This window comes from Chenopodium quinoa, unplaced genomic scaffold, assembly GCF_001683475.1.
Source record: "Chenopodium quinoa cultivar QQ74 unplaced genomic scaffold, ASM168347v1, whole genome shotgun sequence".
Classification (NCBI taxonomy): Eukaryota; Viridiplantae; Streptophyta; class Magnoliopsida; order Caryophyllales; family Amaranthaceae; genus Chenopodium; species Chenopodium quinoa.
The window spans coordinates 310,752-334,776 of NW_018743893.1; the positions used below are offsets into that span (position 1 = coordinate 310,752).

General features: G+C 37.2%; 2 protein-coding genes across 2 annotated transcripts; one reads left to right on the forward strand and one right to left on the reverse strand.

Annotated features, from left to right (window-relative positions):
• Window positions 1-1,672: 1,672 nt before the first annotated feature.
• On the reverse strand, window positions 1,673-23,110 carry LOC110686643 (1-deoxy-D-xylulose 5-phosphate reductoisomerase, chloroplastic-like). Its single transcript, XM_021863246.1, has 13 exons — window positions 22,957-23,110; window positions 22,727-22,834; window positions 7,259-7,434; window positions 6,943-7,029; window positions 4,973-5,098; window positions 4,826-4,888; window positions 4,592-4,741; window positions 4,336-4,403; window positions 3,923-4,037; window positions 3,710-3,814; window positions 3,110-3,231; window positions 2,578-2,724; window positions 1,673-2,130 (listed from the first exon to the last, which is right to left on the reverse strand). Exons 2-13 carry the CDS (start codon window positions 22,815-22,817, stop codon window positions 1,962-1,964), a joined length of 1,419 nt encoding a protein of 472 aa, XP_021718938.1. The 5' UTR covers window positions 22,818-22,834; window positions 22,957-23,110; the 3' UTR covers window positions 1,673-1,961.
• Window positions 16,486-18,783, forward strand: LOC110686644. The gene is made up of 3 exons (XM_021863247.1): window positions 16,486-17,076; window positions 17,141-17,351; window positions 18,464-18,783. The coding sequence occupies exons 1-3, from the start codon at window positions 16,919-16,921 to the stop codon at window positions 18,563-18,565; spliced, it is 471 nt and encodes a 156-aa protein (XP_021718939.1). The 5' UTR covers window positions 16,486-16,918; the 3' UTR covers window positions 18,566-18,783.
• Window positions 23,111-24,025: the final 915 nt, after the last annotated feature.

Sequence of the window (24,025 nt, forward strand, 5' to 3'; positions counted from 1 at the left end):
ATTGCCAATCACCTTCATGATTGACTTAACATAATTTAAATTTACACGAAACATGTTATTGTAAGCGTTATGGACTTTGGGGAAACATTTTCGACATTATTTACTGTATGAATTATTGAGATAAGATAGAAAACATGTTGAAAGTGTTACTGATGGTTTCTTTTAGTTAATATTCGTTGTAAAATCTAATCAATCCTTTGATATTTGCTTTACAGGTTCACGCCTTTTAGGGTATGTAAAGAAGTAATTGAGATGGTACACGGTATCACAATAATTTATAGTAAATACAGATCATAATGACTTATTTAAGAATTAATTATTAAATAATTAGTCTATAAATTTTAATGAATACAATATATTAGTGTGAGATGGTACCAACAGATAATAAAATGAATGTGTGAACAAGAAACACCTTAGAAATAATTTTTAAAAAGAGCTAAAGCTTGAATATGGCTGTTGGAAATTACTTCCCTGTGTTGAATAAGAGTTCAGCCACTAAAATTTCTTTTCTTCTTTTTGGGCCAAGCTAAACCACTCACATTTGATTACGTATTAACACTCGTGTTTACGCAAAAACGGCGAAATCCTTAACGTAAGATGACTATTTCTTTATTAAAATATAAGGATGAACCAAAATAATCCATATTTTTTGGCATATTCTATTAAGAAAAAGTGATGCATATTGCTTATTTAATCCTTTTCGAGCTATGGTATTCACCAAGTTACTATGTATTGGTACGAAGTTCATTTCCTTACGAGTTATCGTATTACAATCCATATAGGCATCGCATGTATTGCTCTAAATATTCGACATAAATTCTAACAAGATCTCACTTAACTTAACGGTGTTTGTCTCCCTTTCGTTCAATAAAATGCTTCTTATGTTTAAGGATACAATGGTTGCACTGATAGGGTAATAAAGATGACACTAAGATGAGTTGGCCTAAAATGCTTGTTTATTTTCCAAATTTGAATTGAATGTGACTATGTGAGTGGCGTTCCCCGAGGATATAAAAGTTAGTTTGAAACCATAAGAAGTCTACTTGTAGGTCAATAAAGTTCCGAAAATGAGTTATGTTCAATTACTCTGTATATAGCTATTTGGGAATCATGTGTACCCACAGCAAAGGCACCATATAATGGACCGTGCCAAGACCACGTTAAAAATTATGGCATAACACATAGCTGTTGGGCTGAATTGTAGTAGGCTAACTAAGCCTTACCGATCCAAGGCACTCTTACAGTTTGTCATTTTCTGTAGGTAAGTAAGTGTGAACTTTCTTACTTTCGTAGCCATGTAATAATGGTGAATTGTCATTTTATTATCAACAACTTGAAGCTTTCGTGATAGCCTTTATATTTTTAGAAAACTACCAAGAATTTGAAAATAAGTTTCAATTTCATATGTTAAAAACAACATTATTAACATAAGTTTGACTTTTTTTAATTTCAAATTCATTATACAATCTACATCTACCCCATATATCATGCAAGACTTTTACAGTTACAATAAAATATTAAAACAAAAACCCCTTGACTTTATACCATCTACATTAACATTACGTCCTGAATTCAGATAATGTGTTTTAAGTCACTGCATGCGTAATTGAACTAAAATTAACTGCAATTGTTTGACTTTCTTTTTTGAAAAAAAAAAAAAGATGGAAAAGGCTTACCATAGAGAATTTTTTCCTTCAATCTGGATTATATAGATTATCAAACATAATTGTTAACTGCAAGTTTCAACAGAATGCAGGCTATGCAATGTTATTTTCTCCGTTATCCTCTAATCCGGAGAGCATTGCACATTTCAGCCTGTTCAATTCATAAATCAGCTTTTCTAAGCAGGATTTTATTCTCTACAGCTTTGGGAAAAAAAAAAAAAAAAAAAAAACCACAACTATGCACAATTCTTGGACTGGACTCGAAGTAATCTGTATTTCACGAAGTTGTTGGTAGTTTTAGACTAGGACTGGGCTCAAGCCTTTGGAGGACACCAAACTGGCAGCATAATCCCGTGCCCAGAGGTCATAATGCACGATTTCTTCCAATGAAGGTGAATTCACCAACTCATCTCGATGTTTAGCGCAAGTTAGCTCCACAACTTTAAAGATATCCAAGTAGCCTATCCTGCAAACCCACGATGCATATTTAACTGTTAGCTTCACAAAAGGAATGCTCAGCAAGTCGAGAAGACTTGAGAAGAAATTAACATTAACATGCAATTACAGCTAACAAGTATATGATCAATTTCCTGAAATAAACAACGAAGAGGAAAGGAAACCACCCAGCATAGGAAGTGCACACGCACGTAACCTTAATATCCTATCATGTCAATCTGGATTCTTTCATATTTTTGTTTTCAGAAAATGCAGGAGCGACATAAAAAAAGGGCAATCTTAATCATAACTGATAAAAAGAATGTAGTTTTTTCTTCTTTGTTGTTGCAGGCAACAAAGTTTCCACTTCAGAAAAGCTTGCTATTGAATTCCCTACTAGATTTTAAAGTGTAAACGGAATTCACTGAAAAAGTTCAGAAATTGGAGATAATTATAGTTACAGGTGAAATTAACATACTTCTCGGCAATGAACATCTCTACGGCTTTCTCATTAGCAGCACTAAGAACCCCAGTCATAGTGCCTCCAGCACGTCCTGCAGAATAGGCCAGATTCATAGATGGGTACTTTTCATTGTCCGGAGCTTTAAAAGTCAAGGGACCACACCTGCAATATAGTATTCAACACATGACTTTCAAAATAACCAACTGAGAGTAAGTAAACAAATGTTTGTCAATAAAAATCATACTAAGCTATCTATTCACATATAATCTCTGATTTAGTTTGTATAGAATAATATACAACGCTCTTTCTAGAAAGAACTAGAATTATGAAAGTTCTGATGAGGACACACTCCATACATGCATTTGTATAACAAAAGCATTGAATTTGTTTTTTTTAAGCTAAAGCCCTTTTCATGTCTTTTAAAATGCTGCAGCTCACCTCATTCATACTAGATCCTTGCAAGTACATTAAATTTTACAACTAATACCTATATGCATTCCCATTACTTAATATGCTCAAGCTTATATAAATGGGAGAGCATACTTACTTGACGAAATCAAGACGTGGCCAAGTTAGTTCTGAGCAGTATACTCTATCTGGCCACGACAGTGTGTACAATATAGGTATCCGCATATCAGGCCAACCCAATTGTGCTATGATTGATGAATCCTGTCATGGCAGAAGTTCATGAAAAATCGGGAAAATTTAAGGCAATTGATAAGGAATCTAGTGCTTCCTATATTATTTCCAAAAAAAAATCAAATTAATTATTAATTCTGACTCCCTCACTTTCACCTTGACAGTCCTAATTCCTGATTTCCACCTTGGGATATTGACAGTCCAAGATGCTGATTACAACCTTTTGCAATTAGGGTGTAGCAGATACATGCAATTATTGGTCATATTTTGGCACTCCATATGCATAAAATCGTCAACTATCAGACTCAAATTGATATGAAAGTACATCACAGACATCTAATATAGGACTATAGGAGAGATGTGCCACATTATGTAAGAAGAATCTTTGACTGCATGATACTGATCTGCCTCAAATTGTAGACAAAGTTATGACCGCACACTGCATTAGACTAAGCAGCCGTGATCTCAGCTAAGCTAAAACATAAATAACATTTAAAATGAGACAAACCTGCGTTTCAATCATTGAATGGATGATTGACTGTGGATGAATCACGATGTCAATGTCATCATATTCAGCCCCGAACAAGTAATGGGCTTCAATAACTTCTAGCCCCTGTCAATATTTTAATATCAGGATAAAAAAGACCTAAAAGCAGAAGGGCTTATGGCCCATCATATTTTTTAAAGTACACTGCTCCATTCAATGGCAACAAGAACAGACCTTATTGAACAAGGTAGCGGAATCTATTGTAACCTTCTTCCCCATATTATTCCAGATAGGATGATTCAAAGCACTTGCTACCGTAACTTCTTTTAGTTTTTCAACAGGCCAATCTCTTCAAAACAGAAAAAACAAAAGGGAACAAAAGGTAAGTAACTATCAAAATGCTGGGAATATTATTTGTTGCTGACAAGCAGGCTCTGAATTCTTTTCCCCTCTCCCTGTCCAAGATATGATAAAATTGAAAAGAAAAAAAAAAAATCTACCCTGTCCTTCCCCCACCCCCCAACCTTCAATAAAACAAAATGAGGTAAGTTGTCGTTGCATGCACAGCAGGAAACGACAAAATATCTCACACCCACATTCATCATATCTAGATAATTGAGATCTACAAAGCTAAATTGTTCACAAACCTAAATGATCCACCAGATGCAGTCAAAATAATGCGTCTAAGAGATCCCTCTGTCAATCCTTGGATACACTGAATACCAAAAAACTTTTTTTCAGTTGGACTTAACAAAGTCACAATCACAGATAGAAATCCATAATCTACGAAATGTGAGAAAACATGAAACAGCCACCAAAAAACACACCCAAACATCGTTGATGATCAAAGTATCTCCATATAAAGTCATATTTACAAGCAAGATGTAACAAATAGAAACTTACCTGAAATATGGCAGAATGTTCAGAATCAGCTGGGAGAATCTTCACATTATGCTTGCGTGCAAGAGGAAGCACAAAAGGACCACCAGCAATGAGGGTCTCTTTATTAGCTAGGGCAATGTCTTTGCCTGATTCAATAGCTGCCACTGTAGGCTAGAGAAAAGAGAACCGGTAAAACCTCAAGAGTTGTAAGACTGTTTTACTTGTTCAAAGATTAATGTATGAGAAATCTAATACCTTCAGCCCTGCACAGCCAACTATCCCTGTAACTACTGTAGCAGCATCTGGATGGCGTGCAACCTGTTAGGATAGAAGACAAATACTACTTTAAAAATACATTATCAACAATGATACACCAGCCAGAATGATTAAAGTCATTATTACCTCAATTATACCCTCCTCGCCTGGAATAATTTCAGGCTTGTGCTCAACATCAGCTATAGCTTCTCGGAGTTCATCAATTAAGGCCTCATTTCTAAGGGAAACTAATTTGGGTTTAAATCTCTTGATCTGAAATCATAATTATATGTGATAAGTATAACAGAGGACTTGAATAAAACGGGCAACCAACAACATAGGGGGTTAATTACCCCTCAGCCACTTTTTTGTCACCAACATGCTCGTACTTGAGAAAGTGGCTTTATGTTCTTAATTCATGGAAGCCTTTTCATGAAACTACATTCTATGAGACATGAGAATACAAATAGTTTATTATGTTTTTGGATACAAGTAAGAAGGAGACCAAGTGAGGCTCTGATAAGAAGACCAAGTGTTGGGATCGTGAGGGGTAGGGGAAGAGAGTGATTGAGAGTGATATGAGTGCTTTGGGAATTGAGGAAAGTATGGTGTTGGAAAGGGTGGTGTGGAGGGAAAAAATTCACGTCAACAACGTGTCATGATTACATATATGCACTTTTGTTTATTTTATCTTAGTATTTTTTTATTATTTTATTACCCAAATCGTGTTTTATGAACTTTATTGATTTCCTTTGCTAAAGGTTTTTCAAACCTTTATGTTTTTTAACTCACACGTTTTTACAACTCCTTAAAAATTTCTTGAATTTTATTCTTGGTTCTCTTTTAAAACTCTCAAAGTTGTACTTGGATGTTATTTCGTTTCTCAGTTTACACACCCTTTTTCAAACACTTTCAAGTGATTATCATATTATGTCCCTTTTTCTATATCAAACGGTTCCTTACGACGATTCATGTTAGCCAGCCCCAAATCATTTTGGGACTAAGACTTTGTTGCTTTTGTTGGTGCATGTGCTAGTTTGAATTTTAGTGTCAAACCTATTAGTCACAATTGAGATCTCCAAAGCTGTTATATATTTTCAATAGTATGAGAGGGCAATTTATTTCTTTACTTAGGGGGTGTTTGTTTAGAAGAGGTTTGTGGCAAAAAGAGAGGTTTGCAGCCATTAGAGAGAGAAGTTTGAGGCAAAAGAGCGACTTGAAAACTCAAACCTCGAATGTGATTGTTTGGTAAAGAAAGGATTGAGAGAAAGTTTAAAGTCCAAATAGCTAATCTTGAAAAAACTAGTACTAGGAGCTTTTTGTTGAGAGAAGTTTATTGTAGGCCCCATTCTCTTCACCTTAAACAATAATATTAAAAAAAAAAATGATTTCAATTCTAAAAATTAAATTAAGTTAAATTATTACAAACTATGGTAGGAGTTCACGAAACTACTCAAAGGAGCCTTCCTAGCTTCTTCGTGAATAGGAGTATTAAACAATAAAAACCAGTAACTTCTCTGTAAAAATAAGTTTTAATCAGCAAATAATTCAATTTCAGCAAATCTTTTTTTTTTTTTTTTTCAGTTTAGCAAAAATAATATAGTTTAGTTAAAATCTAGTGAAGAGAACACGGCCATAGTAGGAGGAAATGACTTTTCTATCCTAAAGTTGAACAAATTTACAACCCTTTACCAAGTTTGCCTAAATTAATAATAAATTATGCATATACTTTTATTTCTCATTTTACACAATAAAGTAGCCATCAACTAACAACTAATTACCAAACACTTTTATAGAGAACACAAATAGCTACTACAGGCAACTACTCAAACCAGCTTATGCAAACAACTAACAAAAATAGTTAACCTCTCGCTGCTAAACAGGGCTTTAATATAAAACAATTTGCCAGAAATCTCCATATCGCACTTATTATTAAATTACCCATTGAGGGTTTCTTTTAGGCACCCCTAAATTGTGATTGGATAAAGAAAACATCTCAACGGTGGCATAATATTCCTATTAAAACAGTTGCCATAACACTTTCATTCATAGAGTATTAACAGAAAAGATGAAAGGTAGCAGGTAACGATGGTCCACATTATTGATAGACTGATCACCTGATCAGCCAGAAGAGTCACATTTGAACCAGCAGCGAGAGCTACAACTTGAAACTTATCTTGATGTTCTGCAACAATGCTTAATGTCTGCAAAGCACGAGTCTTAATTAGAACATAGAAGCACCCAGCAAAACATTAGAAAATTAAAAAACATGTCTATCTCTCCTGACTGTACACCATATTTCCTAATACAAACATATTGTAAAGTCAAAAACTCGGCATTGTGCAGACATGACACTTTCAAAAATAGATAATACAGAATGAAGTTTCAGGTGCCAAAATGTTGCACAAAGTTCTTTAGCAACAGTGTGATTACCTGAGTACCAATAGAACCAGTAGATCCAATAATTGAAATAGGTTTTGGGCCATCCCAAACCTTACGATCAGGCTCTGCTACTGCTCTTCCCGGCCAGGCTGGAGGTGGTGTCTGAGTTGAACAACATATCTTTTTGCTAAATGTTTGAATGTCCTTCCTTTTGCACGAGAGATTACCTAATAACTTGGAATCAATAACATAATACTAAAGCAAACACCAGGAATGACACGTGCGTCGGTGCGTGTAAATTCCTGATGTAGTTTTTTTCCCTCCAAATACACCCCTTTCCATTTTGCTAAAATCTTCTTTGAGAATTTAGCATAATGTAACTATCATAATATTGTTCCAAATCTTTTATACGTATCTTTTATAATAATTAGTTTCCTCTATAGCTAATACTTCGTTTCCCATATAATAAACGTTATTTTGTATTACATATTTTTAATACATCATATTTTATTCCTTCAAATAATTAATATGTTTTTTATAAAAAAGGTAATTTTGTAACAATATTTAAAATGATGAATATATTAAATAAAAATTCGTACTACACAAATTTATTATTAATATTATTGTTATTATTATTATAAAACAAGAATTTGATTTTATTAACACTTTAATAATCATGTAAGAAAATTTGACTAAATAAAATTTAATTCTTTTTTATTTTTATCTCCACTCCTTTCATATATTATTATATATTAGGACAAAAATTGACCAGATATCATTAAATCGGGGTTATTATTCCTGCACATTAGGTGTATGTAATACATAATTTTAATAATTATTTAGTTAATAAAAAGAAAATTGATACTAATTTATCATTCAATTTTTAAAACACTTATATGGTCTCCTAACATGTAGTTTTAATATACTCATTTGTCTAATTGACTCTTTTGTAATATTTCATGTTTCATTTCATTATATACAAAAAATAAGAAGATAATAAATATGCTATAGTTGTATTTTAGCTATGTTATTTTTAATACAATTTTTTTAAATTCTTTTATTGATTCAATGTAGTCGAATTACCGTGCATGGCACGGGACCTAATCAAGTTAAAATAAAATATACAATACGGAAAGCAATTTTGAACTTATATGTTTGGTCTCAACTTCTCAATTTACTCCCCCCCCCCCCCCCCAAAAAAAAAAAAAAGAACACACACACACACCTTTTTTTCCATTTGTGTAAGAGGGGAGGGAGTGGATGGAGGTTAGACGAACGTTTAAGAATCACATAGCTAAAAGAGTAGAAAATAAAGAACTTATATAAAAAAAAAAATCTATGTTGACACTTAAAAGCTTAAAATAGTCCTAGATTTCCATTGACTACCCAAATTTTAAAATGTCAGTATGTGTTATGCTGGTTTGCCAAGTCAACTAATTAAACTATGCACACTACTTATTGAGGCCTTTGTGGAAGTATAGCATATACCTGTTTGAACTTTGAAGTGTGTTTTGGAAACTCGTTAGAGCCCACGGAACTAAATAAAGAAGGGAGTAAAAGGATCTTCGGTGATTGTTAAAACCCCATCTTGAATATACTTACCAAGTTAAAAAAACCCTAACTTGATGGTATCAAGTACAGGAGAACTAAAACTGAAGGAATAAGTTTTACCAGGCGAGAGTATACGTTGAGTAAGGAAGGAGCAGGATATTTTTAAAAAATAGCATTGATATAGGGCAACTATAAGAAGGCGTCAGTAAGTTAAGACTTGGAAATGGAAATTTTTAGAATACTTTTCTTGCTTGCAAATAAAAAGCCCTAACTTGACGGTATCAAGTACAGGAGAACTGAAACTGAAGGAATAGGTTACCAGGCGAGAGTATACGTTTAGTAAGGAAGGAGCATGATATTTTTAAAAATAGCACTGATATAGGGCAACTATAAGAAGGCGTCAGTAACTTAAGACTTGGAAATGGAGATGTTTAGAATACTTTTCTTGCTTGCAAATCATACAAGAAAAAAAAAAAAAAAATAGGAAACTCATTTGATTGCAAGTGATTGATATCATAAATATTTACACACTTGATATACGTGTTTTATACAATGGTTTTCCCCGGTTTGATTGCATGATTTTACATGGTTTTGAGCTCTACGGAGCTATTTCTTGCTAACAATCTCTTCTTTAGTGTATTCGATTGTTTTAGTAAGCTTTTCAGGAATATGAAGCGTTTCTAGGCAATTGGACGTGTTTTTAGTAGATTCGGAAGAGTTGATAGCCAAGAACTGCAATTTATGTGGAATGCCCGACCGGGCATGGCTTGCCCGGGCAGACCGGGCAATGAGGAGTTCACAGGAAGAAGCCCAATTCTGAACGGTGCAACGCGCGCCCGATCGGGCAGGCTTCGCCCGGTCAGACCGGGCGATGAAGAAATCAAGTTATGAGATGCAATTTTGGAAACGTGTTACGCGCGCCCGATCGGGCGAGGTCCGCCCGGTCAGACCGGGCAAAGCTCAAGAACGCGTATTTTCTTATTTTTCCGAAATATTATCTTTTGGGGGTATAAATACCCTTTTGTAATTAACTTTTAGACAGTTTAGTTTTTCATTAGTTTTCTCCTTAAGCCCTAGAAAACTCTCAAGAACCCCAGTTTTATTTTCTTAAGCAATTTCAATCTTTAATCCTAGTTTTATTAATTGTTCCTCAAGAATTCAAGATCATCAATTGAAGTATTTGGTATTTCTTACTTTCCATCTCTTTTATTTATTTTATAGTTCTTTAATTATGTGTTCTCTATTAGATCTTGTTTTTGATTTAATTATGATTTGTGAGTAGTTTCCTTAATCCGGGATCTTGCTAAGCCCGATTATGATTGATGTATAAAGTAGATCTTTAAATTCCCCAATAATAATCCCAATTGACATGCTTAATTGATTGTGTTTATGCCAATACTAGATTAGGGATAATTAGTATTGTTATCATCCCTTTGTTCTTATTGCAACGGAAGTTGGGTATTAACGGGATTAGGTTATTTCAATTAAGGGTTTGAAGATCATCACGGAAGTAGATGATTGAATAATTAGGAATCTAGGCATGGTGTTTAATGTCCCTTATTCGCTTGATTCCACGGAAGTAGGCTTGATAGTTAATTTGGGAAGCCATTGATAACTCGGAAGAGACCTTTGGTATTATTATTAGGGATTGCTTTTCTTCTTGTCAATTGATTTATATATTGGGGGTAGATTTATTAGTTTATCAATCATAATCGTGGTAATGCTTGATCTTGGATGCTTTAGTTTATTGATTAATATTTCCTCTAGTTAATTGTGTTATTTAATATATTAGTTGATTATTATCATCCATTATTGATTGGTCACGTGCTTAGTGATTAATTGAGTCTGATTAATTGAATGAACCATAGTCTCTTGGGATTCGATCCTTACTTGCCCTACTACACAGTTAGAAGGAATAGTTAGGTTATTTTTGTTAGGTACGCGATAAGCCTATCAAATTTTGGCGCCGTTGCCGGGGACTAACGGTTTCATATTGATTTTTCGTGATTCGTTTATACTAAGCGTTGTTTGTTGCTTCGGCTATTGTCTCCTGTGTTTTTGATGTTCTTTGCCTAGTTCTTTGTTGTATGCAAACACGTCACTCAGGGTCAGACGACTTAGTGCCTCTCGATTCAGAAATTGAAGCGACTGCAAGAAGACGAAGAGGTAGAAGAAGAGCAGGTAACAGAAATATGGAAGACCAAGCAACAAAGTCTCTTTTGGAGTACGGTATCCCTGACACAACAACCGGACTCCTTTCTAGCATTATTAGACCACCTATCACCGCTCAGAATTTTGAATTGAAACCGCAATTTATTCAATTCATATCCAATGATTCATTTGCTGGCACACCTCTTGATTGCCCAGTGAATCATATAGATGGTTTCTTGGAAAAGTGTGACACTATGAAGCTGAATGGTGTTACAGATGATGCTCTTAGACTTCGCCTTTTTCCATTCTCATTACGGGATAGGGCGAAGGAATGGTTAAGAGATGAGGGTTCTGGTTCCTTTGATACATGGGATAAACTAGTAAAAGCTTTTCTGGTCAAGTTCTTGGGACAAGAAAAGACTGCAAGATTAAGGAACGAGCTATCCACTTTCAGGCAATCAGATGAAGAATCCTTATATGACGCATGGAGGAGATTCAAGAGGTTACAGAGACAGTGCCCCCATCATGGCATACCTGAATGGATGTTAATCCAAACATTCTATAATGGTCTAACCCATGAGTTCCGGATCTATATCGACGCCGCATCTGGAGGCTCCCTTCTAACTAAAAATCCAACCGAAGCAAAGGAGCTGGTTGAGAAGATGTCAGCCAATGACAACTATCACCCAGGCGGCCGAAATAATGTCAAGAAAGGAGGTAAATTAGATGTTGATGCTCTAACTCTTTTAACTAGTTCTGTGCAGGCACTTTCAAGCAAGTTCGATAGACTACAAACTGGATCTTCCAATAATGTGCTAGAAACTTGTCAAATGTGTAATACTCAAGGTCACATCGCACCTAATTGCCCACGAAATTCGAATGAGGTATCAATTGAGGAAGCCAATGCCTTCTACAATTCCAACCCTAAAAGACCATACGATCCCCATTCTAATACTTATAATGAAGGTTGGAAGAATCACCCAAACTTCTCATACAAAAACACCCAAGCTCAGCAAAATCCACCTCCGCCCCCACCTCGAAACAACAATTATAATCCACCTGGTTTCCAACCAAGACCACCCCTAGTACAACAACCCATGCAACCCATGCAACCACCCCCTCAAAAATCCAATCTCGAACTAATGATGGAGAACTTCATCAACACCACAAATAATTCCATCCAACAGTTACAAGCCCAGAATAAGCTCATGGAAAATCAAATAAGCCAACTTGCTCATCAAGTCGGCCAATCTTCAAAAACACCGGGTACGTTTCCTGGCCAAACAGAGCAACCACAAAAGGGGCACATGAATGCTGTAATTTTAAGGAGTGGAAAACAGTTGGAAGGCCTTCCCGTAAGGGAACCATCAACGATAGATATTGAGGGAATGAGTGAAAAACAGGGAAATCGGCAAAGTTCTTCTTCGCCCGGTCAGACCGGGCAAGGTCCGCCCGATCGGGCGCGAGAAGCAGTCGACGAAAAACAGGGGATTTTGCAAAATTCTTCTTCGCCCGGTCAGACCGGGCAAGGTCCGCCCGATCGGGCGCGAGAAGCAGTCGACGAAAAACAGGGGAATGTGCGAATTTCTTCTTCGCCCGGTCAGACCGGGCAAAGTCCGCCCGATCGGGCGCACGAAGAAATTCCAGACAAACAAAAGAACATAAGCAGCTCTTCTTCGCCCGGTCAGACCGGGCAATCACTGCCCGACCGGGCGCGAGATCCAGACAGCCCAATTCCAAGGAATGATGTTCAAGAAAAGCCACGGGAATACATTCCAAGCGTCCCTTTTCCACAGAGGTTAGCCCAGGCTAAGTTAGAGAAAAAGTACGGTAAATTTCTAGACATCCTTAAGAAACTTCACATTAATATACCGTTCTTGGATGCAATTTCTGAAATGCCTTCTTATGCAAAGTTTTTGAAAGACATGCTATCTAACAAGAAAAAGCTTGCAGAGAATGCTACTGTTTCTCTAACTGCAGAATGTAGTGCCATTCTGCAAAACACTCTTCCTAAGAAACTAGGTGATCCAGGCAGCTATTCAATCCCAGTGAAGCTGGGAGATATAGAGATCAATAGAGCGCTATGCGATCTTGGTGCAAGTGTAAGCCTTATGCCGCTCTCCATCTGCGAAAAGCTTCAAATGGGTGAGCTAAAGCCTACAAGGATATCTCTGCAACTTGCAGACAGGTCAGTTAAATTTCCCCTCGGTATACTTGAAGATGTTCCATTGCGAGTTGGTAAATTCTTTATTCCATGTGATTTTGTTGTTATGGAAATGGAAGAAGATGCCCATGTCCCTATTATTCTTGGTAGACCATTCTTAGCTACTGCAGGTGCAATTATTGACATGAAGAATGGGAAAATAACATTTGAAGTAGGGGATGAGAAAATGGAGTATTCATTACTGAATGCTATGGGAAATCCGTCTATGGGTGAGACTATTTGTCAAGTGGATGTCCTCGATGATCTACAACAAGAACAACTTCCCCTGATCAAAAAGGAAGACGCTCTTGAAACGGTGTTGATAGGAAGTATCCATGATGAAGATTGGGAAGTAAGGGAGTACACGAGGCTACTAGAAGACGCAAAAGCTAATCCAATCATCGCTCCAGTCAAGGAAGTCCTTAGTACATCGAGTGTTGGGGAGAGTTCAACGCCTCCCGAGGTAGAGTTGAAACCCCTTCCATCTAATCTTAAATATGCATATCTTGGTCCCAAAAATACATACCCTGTTATTGTTAATGCTGAGCTTAATAACATTGAATTAGAGAAACTTCTCGCTGTTTTAAGAAAATATAGAAATGTTATTGGGTATACCATTGATGATATCAAGGGTATTAATCCCTCTTTTTGTATGCATAAGATCATTCTTGAGGACGATCATGCCTCCTCTAGAGAACCTCAAAGAAGACTAAACCCAACTATGATGGAGGTAGTCAAGAAAGAGGTTCTCAAATTGCTTGCTGCAGGAATAATCTACCCTATCTCAGATAGTAAGTGGGTTAGTCCTGTACAAGTAGTACCAAAGAAAGGAGGTATGACAGTTGTCAAGAATGACAAAGGCGAGCCTGTTGCCACAAGAACTGTTACAGGGTGGCGGATGTGCATTGATTACAGAAAATTAAATAAAGCCACCCGTAAAGATCATTTCCCCTTGCCTTTCATTGATCAAATGCTCGAACGATTGGCTAACCATTCCTTTTTCTGTTACTTGGATGGATATTCCGGTTTTTTTCAAATCCCCATCCGCCCTTGTGATCAGGAAAAGACTACATTCACATGTCCATATGGCACCTTCGCATATCGCAGAATGCCATTTGGACTGTGTAATGCCCCAGCCACGTTCCAACGGTGTATGATGGCTATTTTCTCAGGTCTCATAGAAAATTCTATGGAAGTTTTTATGGATGATTTTTCTGTTTATGGTTCATCTTTCGATATTTGTCTTGAAAATCTAACAAAGGTGCTCCATAGATGCCAGGATGTCAATCTGATATTGAACTGGGAGAAGTGCCATTTTATGGTACAACAGGGAATCGTTTTAGGCCATGTAGTTTCAAACAAAGGGATTGAGGTGGACAAAGCCAAAGTAGAGGTAATACAGAAACTTCCCCCTCCAAATTCTGTGAAAGGAGTACGAAGTTTCCTTGGCCATGCAGGTTTTTATCGCAGGTTTATCAAGGATTTTTCAAAAATTGCTAGACCCTTAACTGAACTGTTAGCTAAGGACGCCCAATTTGATTTTAATGATGCTTGTCTTGAAGCTTTTAACAGGTTGAAGGAAGCCTTAACCTCTGCTCCTGTTATACAACCCCCGGATTGGGCCCTACCCTTTGAAATCATGTGCGATGCTAGTGATTATGCGATAGGGGCCGTCCTGGGGCAACGAAAGGATAAGAAATTGCATGCTATATATTACTCTAGTAAAACTCTTAGCCCTGCTCAAATGAATTATGCAACTACTGAAAAAGAGATGCTAGCTGTCATATATGCAATAGATAAGTTTCATTCTTATTTAGTTGGGTCGAAAGTGATTATCCATACAGATCATGCGGCATTGAAATATCTGATGAGCAAGAGCAATGCCAAGCCGCGGTTGATTAGATGGATCCTCCAATTGCAGGATTATGATATAGAGATCAGAGATACGAAGGGGACAGAGAATGTCGTCGCAGACCATCTCTCTCGCCTCCTCCTTGATGAGGAGGATGAGGATAACCTCCCATTTGATGACTCTTTTCCCGTTGAGCGTTTGTTAGCTCTTTTACAGGTTGAATCTCCTTGGTATGCTGATTTAGCTAACTATCTTTCTACAGGTACAATGCCTCACGGTTACTCCTATCAACAAAGGAAGAAATTCCTTTATGAGGCACACCGACACTTTTGGGAAGACCCTTTCTTGTACAAACTATGTGCCGATGCAGTGATCAGACGGTGCATTCCCGAAAGTGAGGTAAGCAATATAATTTCTCATTGCCATGACTTACCTTGTGGTGGACATGCAGGCCCCTCGAAAACAACTGCAAAGATCCTACAATGCGGATTTTACTGGCCCACTATGTTTAAGGATGTGTACTCCTATGTCAAGGCCTGTGACCGTTGTCAACGAACGGGAAATATTTCCAAGAGGAACGAAATGCCACTCAACAACATACTCGAGGTCGAGTTGTTTGATGTGTGGGGGATAGATTTCATGGGCCCTTTCTCTTCCTCTAAGGGGAATCGATACATTTTGGTAGCCGTTGACTACGTGTCAAAATGGGTTGAGGCCATTGCTACACCAAGCAATGATGCCCGTGTGGTAAGTAAATTCTTCAAGAAAAACATTTTCAATAGATTTGGTATCCCACGTGTGTTGATTAGTGACAGGGGAACACACTTCATGGAGAGCCGATTCGAAGCAATGTTGAAGAAATATGGAGTGCAGCACAAACTTGGAATTGGCTATCACCCCCAAACCAGTGGCCAAGTAGAGGTATCAAATCGAGAGATAAAGTCCATCCTAGAGAAAACAGTTGCAAGAACGAGAAAGGATTGGGCTGACAAAATTGATGATGCACTTTGGGCTTACCGAACAGCTTACAAAACTCCAATAGGTACAACCCCGTACAGACTTGTATACGGAAAAGCTTGTCACTTACCCGTCGAGCTAGAACATCGAGCATTTTGGGCCATCAAAAGCCTGAACTTTGACGCTAAGGCCGCGGGAGAGAAGAGGCTATTGCAGTTGAATGAGCTAGATGAGCTCCGCCTCGAAGCCTATGAGAGTTCAAAGCTTTATAAGGAGAAAACAAAAAGGTGGCACGACAAGGGCCTCATAAGAAGAGAATTCAAAGAAGGAGACCAAGTCCTTCTATTCAATTCAAGGTTGAAACTATTTCCAGGGAAACTCAGGTCAAGATGGTCGGGCCCTTTCACGGTCTACAAAGCATATCCTTATGGCACCATTGAATTATGGAACAACACCGGGGGCACCTTCAAAGTCAACGGACAAAGGGTGAAGCACTATCGAGCGGGAGATCCTATTGAAGAGAAGTCAGATATCACATTCTCTTCCCCGCCACAAACTCAATGAGGATGAATACGGTCAAGCTAATGACCTTCTAAACAAGCGCTTGCGGGAGGCAACCCGATTCTTTTTTCTATTTTCCTTAATATTTTATACTTTATCTTTCAGTTTATGTCTGTGTTATGCTGTTTTACAGAGAGTATCAAGCTAAGCACGAAGTGGGATGTCAAGAGAGCAGTCAAAGATCGAGTTATCGCGTTTTTGCTCTTCGCCCGGTCAGACCGGGCAAATTCCGCCCGATCGGGCGCGAGAAACAGAGAGCCAAAAAGAAGAGTATGAAGCTAAGCTTCTCTCCGCCCGATCAGACCGGGCAAAGCCCGCCCGATCGGGCGCGAGTAGCAGAATCTGAAAAAAAAAAAAAAAAAAAAAAAAAAAAAGGAATTGAAGTCCAGTCTTCTTCGCCCGGTCAGACCGGGCAAAGAGCGCCCGATCGGGCGCGATGGAATCCTGCGGGTTTATATTAGGATTTCAGCATCTTCTCTCATTCCCATTCCTCAAACTCTCATACCCTCTACTCTTTCTCTCTCTAAAAATCCCCAATTCTAAAACCCTAACTTCATCTCCCATCCAATTTCATCAAGATTCAACAATCAAATCCCTCAAATTCACCGTACAAACCCAATTTTTTTTTTTTGCAAAATATTTCTGCAACTCCGTCCCTCCTCTTTGTTCAACCTCAAGAAAACCCCAGGCTATCTCACCACTCACATAATTTCGAGCTTTTGAAGATGTCTCAAAGGAAAAGAACGAGAAGCACACCCCAACAACAACCACAATTGGACTTGGAAAGTGTAACCGGGTACCCACACGTGGTTTTCGTTCCGGAATTCCCAAACCAAAAGCAGCGGTTCATCGAGCTCTCGCGCCGAAAGGTAATCCCTACCCGATTCTTTGACCGTTCATTGCTTTCTAAGCTAGGAATAGATTCGGAATGTAAGAATTTGTTTGCAAAATTAGGAATGTCTCAACTATTCAATATGAACTATAGAACTTATGAAGATTTAACTCTTGAATTTTTGAGCTCATTTGATATTGAAAAGGGTAGGAATGGTTTGGTGAAGTATGTTGTGTATAGGTTGCTGAATAGGTCTCATAGAATGTCCTTAGAAGGCTTTGCTAGGAAGTTTGGACTTCCTTGTACCGGCTTAACTGTGCAACCTAGTAGCTTCATTTCTGGGGAACTTTGGTTTGCTATGACTGGTGAAAACATTGAATCTTTCCAGCACGCCCTTTCACACAAAATCCACCAACCAGTCCTTAGGCTGTGGACTAGATTCACTGGGTGGACTATTTTTGGTAGAATCGAACCTAATAATGTTAGGTCGGACGAGATTTCGATCTTAGGTAGTTATTTAAGGCGTGGGGATGAGGATGGAGACTTTAAAATGAATATTGCACACTTGTTTGCCCTTCACCTTAAAAAGCAAGGCACCACTTATACGACAATTAAATCGAATGGTGAACGCTCTAACATTCCTATCGTCCTAGGAGGCCTTGTCACTCACCTAGCACTTCGGGAAGGCTTTGATGAAGCCAGCCGATGCCCAGTGCCTGGCCCCATTACCTTAGATCAGCATTATCTCACTACTGCGGGTTGGTTATCCATAGATTTTAATAGATTTAGTTGGATCATAGGGAGAACCAACAGGCTTTCTGTGCCTTTACCTTCCCCTGACCTAACTAAGATTATGCCTCACCAGCCCTCCTACCTTCTCCAGTTCCCTAGTGATTCGTCTACCCCTGTACCAGCTGCCCCCACTAGGACCTATTTTAGGAGAGAGTCTGCTGGACCCTCTACCTCCTCCCTTGCTCCGCCTCCTCCTAGCGATCACGAGGCCATTATGGCCGGTATTAGGGAGCTTAGGGTAGGTCAGCTGGACCTTTCTACCCGAGTCCAGACCATAGAGACTAACCTTCGGGAGCTTAACGCAGGCCAGCAGGATTTTCGCTTGTCTATGTATCCTGTTTATGACTACTTCTGCAGGCAAGGGTATATCCCGAGGGATGGTCCCCATCCTTCTTGGTATCACTTTCCCGGTGCGGGAGATATGGCAGGTGGCAGTGGCACAGCTGGTGTCGAGGATGATGGTGTTGATGATGATGATGTTGATGATGATGATGTTGATGATGATGATGTTGGTGGTGATGATGATGGCCCCTCCGCTTCCTTTTGAGGAGCCGTCGAGTTTCCTATGCTCTCCTTAAGCTGCAATGAGGCCATTGCCGCGTTTAGCTTGGGGGAGTTACTTCGTACATGTTGGTATTCTCTCTCCTTATCTCTCTTATCTTTCTTGTTTTATTTTAGTGTAGTTATTTTAGTTGTTTTCTTCTTAAAAAAAAAAAAAAAATACAAAAATACGATCCAATGAATAATAAATCATGCTTCCCTGTGCCCCATTCATGAAAATTGTTTTAATTCTTGGTATATGATGACGAGTATTGTGGATAGGTTAGCCATGATTTGATGTTTGATTGCTTGGATGTCTTACCATGAGTCAATTTTGCCCAACTACTTGTGAATATAGTGCTTGACTAGTTGATTTGGTTAGGAATGTGTGTTAGTTCCTGGTATGTCAATGAAGTTGAGTATTGGTTTATAACTTTGAGTAATGTTTGCATGACTCATTAATATGCACATTGAGGAGGACGAAGGCATTTGTTCCTCTAGGTGGCCTTCAGACGATATTAGATACATTTGTTCCCTTCTTGCTACCCATGTTGTTGCTTGTGCCCTTTTATTGTTTATTTTGCCACATTACAAGCCTATTTAAGCCCCATTGGTTACTAGTCCCAAGCTTAGCTTGGGGGAGCTAATAGTGAGTGAGGCGAGGGAGTTGTAGTGTGCATGTAATTTGCACAATTTTGGGTGGATTTGAGAAGTTTCTTATTTGTTCTTATTGTTGTGGATTGAAAAAAAAGAAAAAAAAATTGAAAATTTATTGTGCAAAGAAAAAAAAAAATTCCAATGTGAGAGAAAAGAAAAAGAAAGAGCAAAGGAAAAAAAATTGTTTCAATGTTCAAGTGTTCTAATTGAAGGCTGCTCAAGAAAAAAAAAAGAGAGTTCAAAGTTTGTTTGTTTACTCAAGTTCTATAATTTTATATTTTGTATATATGAGTGAAATTTTAAGTGTTGGAAATTTTTAATATAATTGGGATGTTTGGTGAATTTTTGGTAGAGCTGAGTTGTGTTGGAGATGATTTGGTCATTAATTTGTTTTGACCTTGGTTTTATTTATTAGGATTTTGGCTCCCTTAAGCATAGCTTTACTCTTACATTTTCCCAAATATTTCCCACCTTTTACCCTAGCCTTACATTACAAGCTTTGAAGACCTTCTGACCTTTGTGCATAGAGTTGTGTGAATGTGAAATTAGTTGTTTTCCAATGCAAAGAATGATTTGATATATTTCGAGTCGACTGCTAGGTTGAGTGCTTGTTTTCTTAAAACACACGAGTGCGTGAGCTTGGGAGGGCATTGTTCACATTTAAAGGAGTTGGATGGAGAGCGACCGAGTATATCTTTTACTCGCCACATAAATGAGAGTTGAGTGTGTGAACACTAGTCTTGAATTCTATATGCTCTTGTGGTTTGCTCTATTTGACCATTGTCAGACAGGATGAGTAGTTAGATGGATTTGATTGGTTGACTTTGATGCATAACTGTCGAGTTTACCTTTAATCGTATTTATTGATTTGAGTTACTTTTGGGGTGAAGTATTGATTTATTTATTCATTGCTTTGCTTAGGGACAAGCAAAGGTTTAGCTTGGGGGAATTTGATATACGTGTTTTATACAATGGTTTTCCCCGGTTTGATTGCATGATTTTACATGGTTTTGAGCTCTACGGAGCTATTTCTTGCTAACAATCTCTTCTTTAGTGTATTCGATTGTTTTAGTAAGCTTTTCAGGAATATGAAGCGTTTCTAGGCAATTGGACGTGTTTTTAGTAGATTCGGAAGAGTTGATAGCCAAGAACTGCAATTTATGTGGAATGCCCGACCGGGCATGGCTTGCCCGGGCAGACCGGGCAATGAGGAGTTCACAGGAAGAAGCCCAATTCTGAACGGTGCAACGCGCGCCCGATCGGGCAGGCTTCGCCCGGTCAGACCGGGCGATGAAGAAATCAAGTTATGAGATGCAATTTTGGAAACGTGTTACGCGCGCCCGATCGGGCGAGGTCCGCCCGGTCAGACCGGGCAAAGCTCAAGAACGCGTATTTTCTTATTTTTCCGAAATATTATCTTTTGGGGGTATAAATACCCTTTTGTAATTAACTTTTAGACAGTTTAGTTTTTCATTAGTTTTCTCCTTAAGCCCTAGAAAACTCTCAAGAACCCCAGTTTTATTTTCTTAAGCAATTTCAATCTTTAATCCTAGTTTTATTAATTGTTCCTCAAGAATTCAAGATCATCAATTGAAGTATTTGGTATTTCTTACTTTCCATCTCTTTTATTTATTTTATAGTTCTTTAATTATGTGTTCTCTATTAGATCTTGTTTTTGATTTAATTATGATTTGTGAGTAGTTTCCTTAATCCGGGATCTTGCTAAGCCCGATTATGATTGATGTATAAAGTAGATCTTTAAATTCCCCAATAATAATCCCAATTGACATGCTTAATTGATTGTGTTTATGCCAATACTAGATTAGGGATAATTAGTATTGTTATCATCCCTTTGTTCTTATTGCAACGGAAGTTGGGTATTAACGGGATTAGGTTATTTCAATTAAGGGTTTGAAGATCATCACGGAAGTAGATGATTGAATAATTAGGAATCTAGGCATGGTGTTTAATGTCCCTTATTCGCTTGATTCCACGGAAGTAGGCTTGATAGTTAATTTGGGAAGCCATTGATAACTCGGAAGAGACCTTTGGTATTATTATTAGGGATTGCTTTTCTTCTTGTCAATTGATTTATATATTGGGGGTAGATTTATTAGTTTATCAATCATAATCGTGGTAATGCTTGATCTTGGATGCTTTAGTTTATTGATTAATATTTCCTCTAGTTAATTGTGTTATTTAATATATTAGTTGATTATTATCATCCATTATTGATTGGTCACGTGCTTAGTGATTAATTGAGTCTGATTAATTGAATGAACCATAGTCTCTTGGGATTCGATCCTTACTTGCCCTACTACACAGTTAGAAGGAATAGTTAGGTTATTTTTGTTAGGTACGCGATAAGCCTATCAACACTATACTAATAATATGCTCTATGTATAATAAAAAAGATAGCAAAACAAAAAGATGTTTCACTATCCCCCCAAATCCATCTTAAAAGGCATCTGCAAGTCCACGGAACCAATTTGATATTCCTTCGCAAAGCAAATAGTACATTACACAAAATGAATTAGCAACAAAGCTCCAAGCAATCCAACTTCAGAAAAACTCTCATCTATCCATCAGCTCAAACTCGTAATCTAACAGCTTTTACAACTAAGTCCCTAGAGTCAAGGAAAAATTAAAGGTCTAAACAGCAACCTAAATTTTGTAGATGCATTTCAATAATTTCTTTCAGAGTGGTCAATCCTACCATAATCTTATGGATGGGTACAATATCAAAGTTGAACTCAAGCATGCTAACTTAGCCTCTATTAGCACTCCCAGGGTGCTTATAATACACTTGGGTGTACCATGACATGTGCCACGGACTCACGGTACACCAACACTCAATTTTTGCTCATTTGATCATTTTTATAAGCTAAAGCTCTCCCAAATAGGCAACAAAATCCTTCTTTGTACAGTACACTACACCCCAGTGTATAACGGAAATTGCGTAGCAAGCCCGAGATGGGTTAGAAACTAGACAAGGTTCCATAAAAAGTACACTAAATAATAAAAAAAATGTTGACACTTCAAGATAGGATCTGTGACCAACAGTTCAGCATAATCTAGGCTTCAAGAGCATAAAAGCATAGTCAAATCAAAAAATCCCAACATAAATCCCAGCTTAGTGATAATAAAAAAAAGCATGCAATAAAATATTCTCAACACGTTAAGCGTTATAAACAATAAAAGTAAACAACATTTACTAGCAACAATTTACACCAACCCCCAGATAAATAAACAAGAAATTGCTGCTCAACAGCAACTAAAATACTCAGAAATTCTTAACACCCAGATCACCAAAACAGTAGCAGAATCAATTAAAATCCATTTAAACAGAGAAAATGAAAGCTAAAATTCCACAAATTATAGAACATTAATTGATAATTAGGGAGACAAAGATAAAGTTTATACCTTTAAGTTTAAGATGCTGAGTTGAAGAATTAGAGGAATCTAAAAAGGAGATAGCTCTTATCTCTGCTGTTGACAGGAAGTTTAGAGCCATTGGAGCTCTGCTTCAAACTGTACACCCAGAAAGAAAAAAAAATTATTGGACAAAATTATTATTTTATTTTACAATTTTTCTGTAATGGGGTAATGCAATAATGCCCCTTTTAATTGAATTTATATTGGTGAAAATTTACCAAAAAGGGAAGAAATTTGATAGAATAACGTTGATGGGGCGGTGTTTTTAAATAGGGAAAATAGGAAGGATTGGCCTTGGATAAGAGTACAATTGTGGCCCAGCAAAAACCCAAGATTAAACCCAAAAATTGGGGAAAATAATTTACAAACAAACAAATTTGAGATTAGTGGACGACTGGACGGGATTATATATGTTTCTAGCTGTGAGATTGTACTCATAACATGTACTCCCTCTATCTCTTTAAGATTGTCCTACTCGTAATATATTTATAATTTGTACTTTAAATTTATGATGTCATAAATGATTTTTAAGGGATTGTGAATTCGTGATCTTACTTTCATATACATGTAGTTTTGGTCATATTAAATTTGTTTACCACGGATTTCATCCTATCAAAACTTAAATTTTTTAACCATGTTCTAATTAAGCAATTTATAAAATACAAGTTTAATTATCACCTTAAGAAATCAAAAAGGCAAATTAAGTGACAATTACAAAAATCAACAAGTTTTCGTGAAATATAGGTCCACTTTTGTTGATTTTGTTACGAAAATATCGTGCTTATTGGATAATTTTACAGAAGTATTTTGTTCATTAAGGTGATAAATCGGGGCATCGAATCTCTGGACAATCTTATAGGAATGGAGTTATAGGAGTAGCTACTAGAATAACTTATAAGTACTACTAGTATGTGGCTGCACTCTTTTAATGCATGATTAATGATAACTAATCATTTTTGTTCTACTCATTTTTGTTAAAAAATTATACTCCATATAAAAAAAATGAGGAAATACAAAATTAGGTTACAATTAAAGATGTTAAAAAATAGACCCGATCTAATTTAAAGTGACTCTTTTCAAAATTTGATCCGTATAGACACAATGAATAGTCTAATTCATATCCGAAATGACCCAACCCGAACCTTGTCGATGACCCAAGTTAGCATCTCTACCATCACAATCTAATTGTTGGAATTAATTCAATTAAACGTGCACCATACATTTTATGTGGAGTACTTATACTTGTAATATTGTGAATGGAGCATATTGATCTTACTTATGACCTTA

What these genes read in the sequence shown, in the direction of transcription:
- LOC110686644 (XM_021863247.1), top strand. Translation starts at nt 16,919, where the DNA reads ATGGAATCCTGCGGGTTTATATTAGGATTTCAGCATCTTCTCTCATTC. An exon ending in CAAGATTCAACAATCAAATC is followed by an intron (nt 17,077 to 17,140) that starts CCTCAAATTCAC and finishes AACTCCGTCCCT; the next exon opens with CCTCTTTGTTCAACCTCAAG. An exon ending in TCGAGCTCTCGCGCCGAAAG is followed by an intron (nt 17,352 to 18,463) that starts GTAATCCCTACC and finishes CTACTTCTGCAG; the next exon opens with GCAAGGGTATATCCCGAGGG.
- LOC110686643 (XM_021863246.1), bottom strand. Translation starts at nt 22,817, where the DNA reads ATGGCTCTAAACTTCCTGTCAACAGCAGAGATAAGAGCTATCTCCTTT. An exon ending in AACATTCTGCCATATTTCAG is followed by an intron (nt 4,404 to 4,591) that starts GTAAGTTTCTAT and finishes TTTGGTATTCAG; the next exon opens with TGTATCCAAGGATTGACAGA. An exon ending in GAGATGTTCATTGCCGAGAA is followed by an intron (nt 2,131 to 2,577) that starts GTATGTTAATTT and finishes GTGGGTTTGCAG; the next exon opens with GATAGGCTACTTGGATATCT.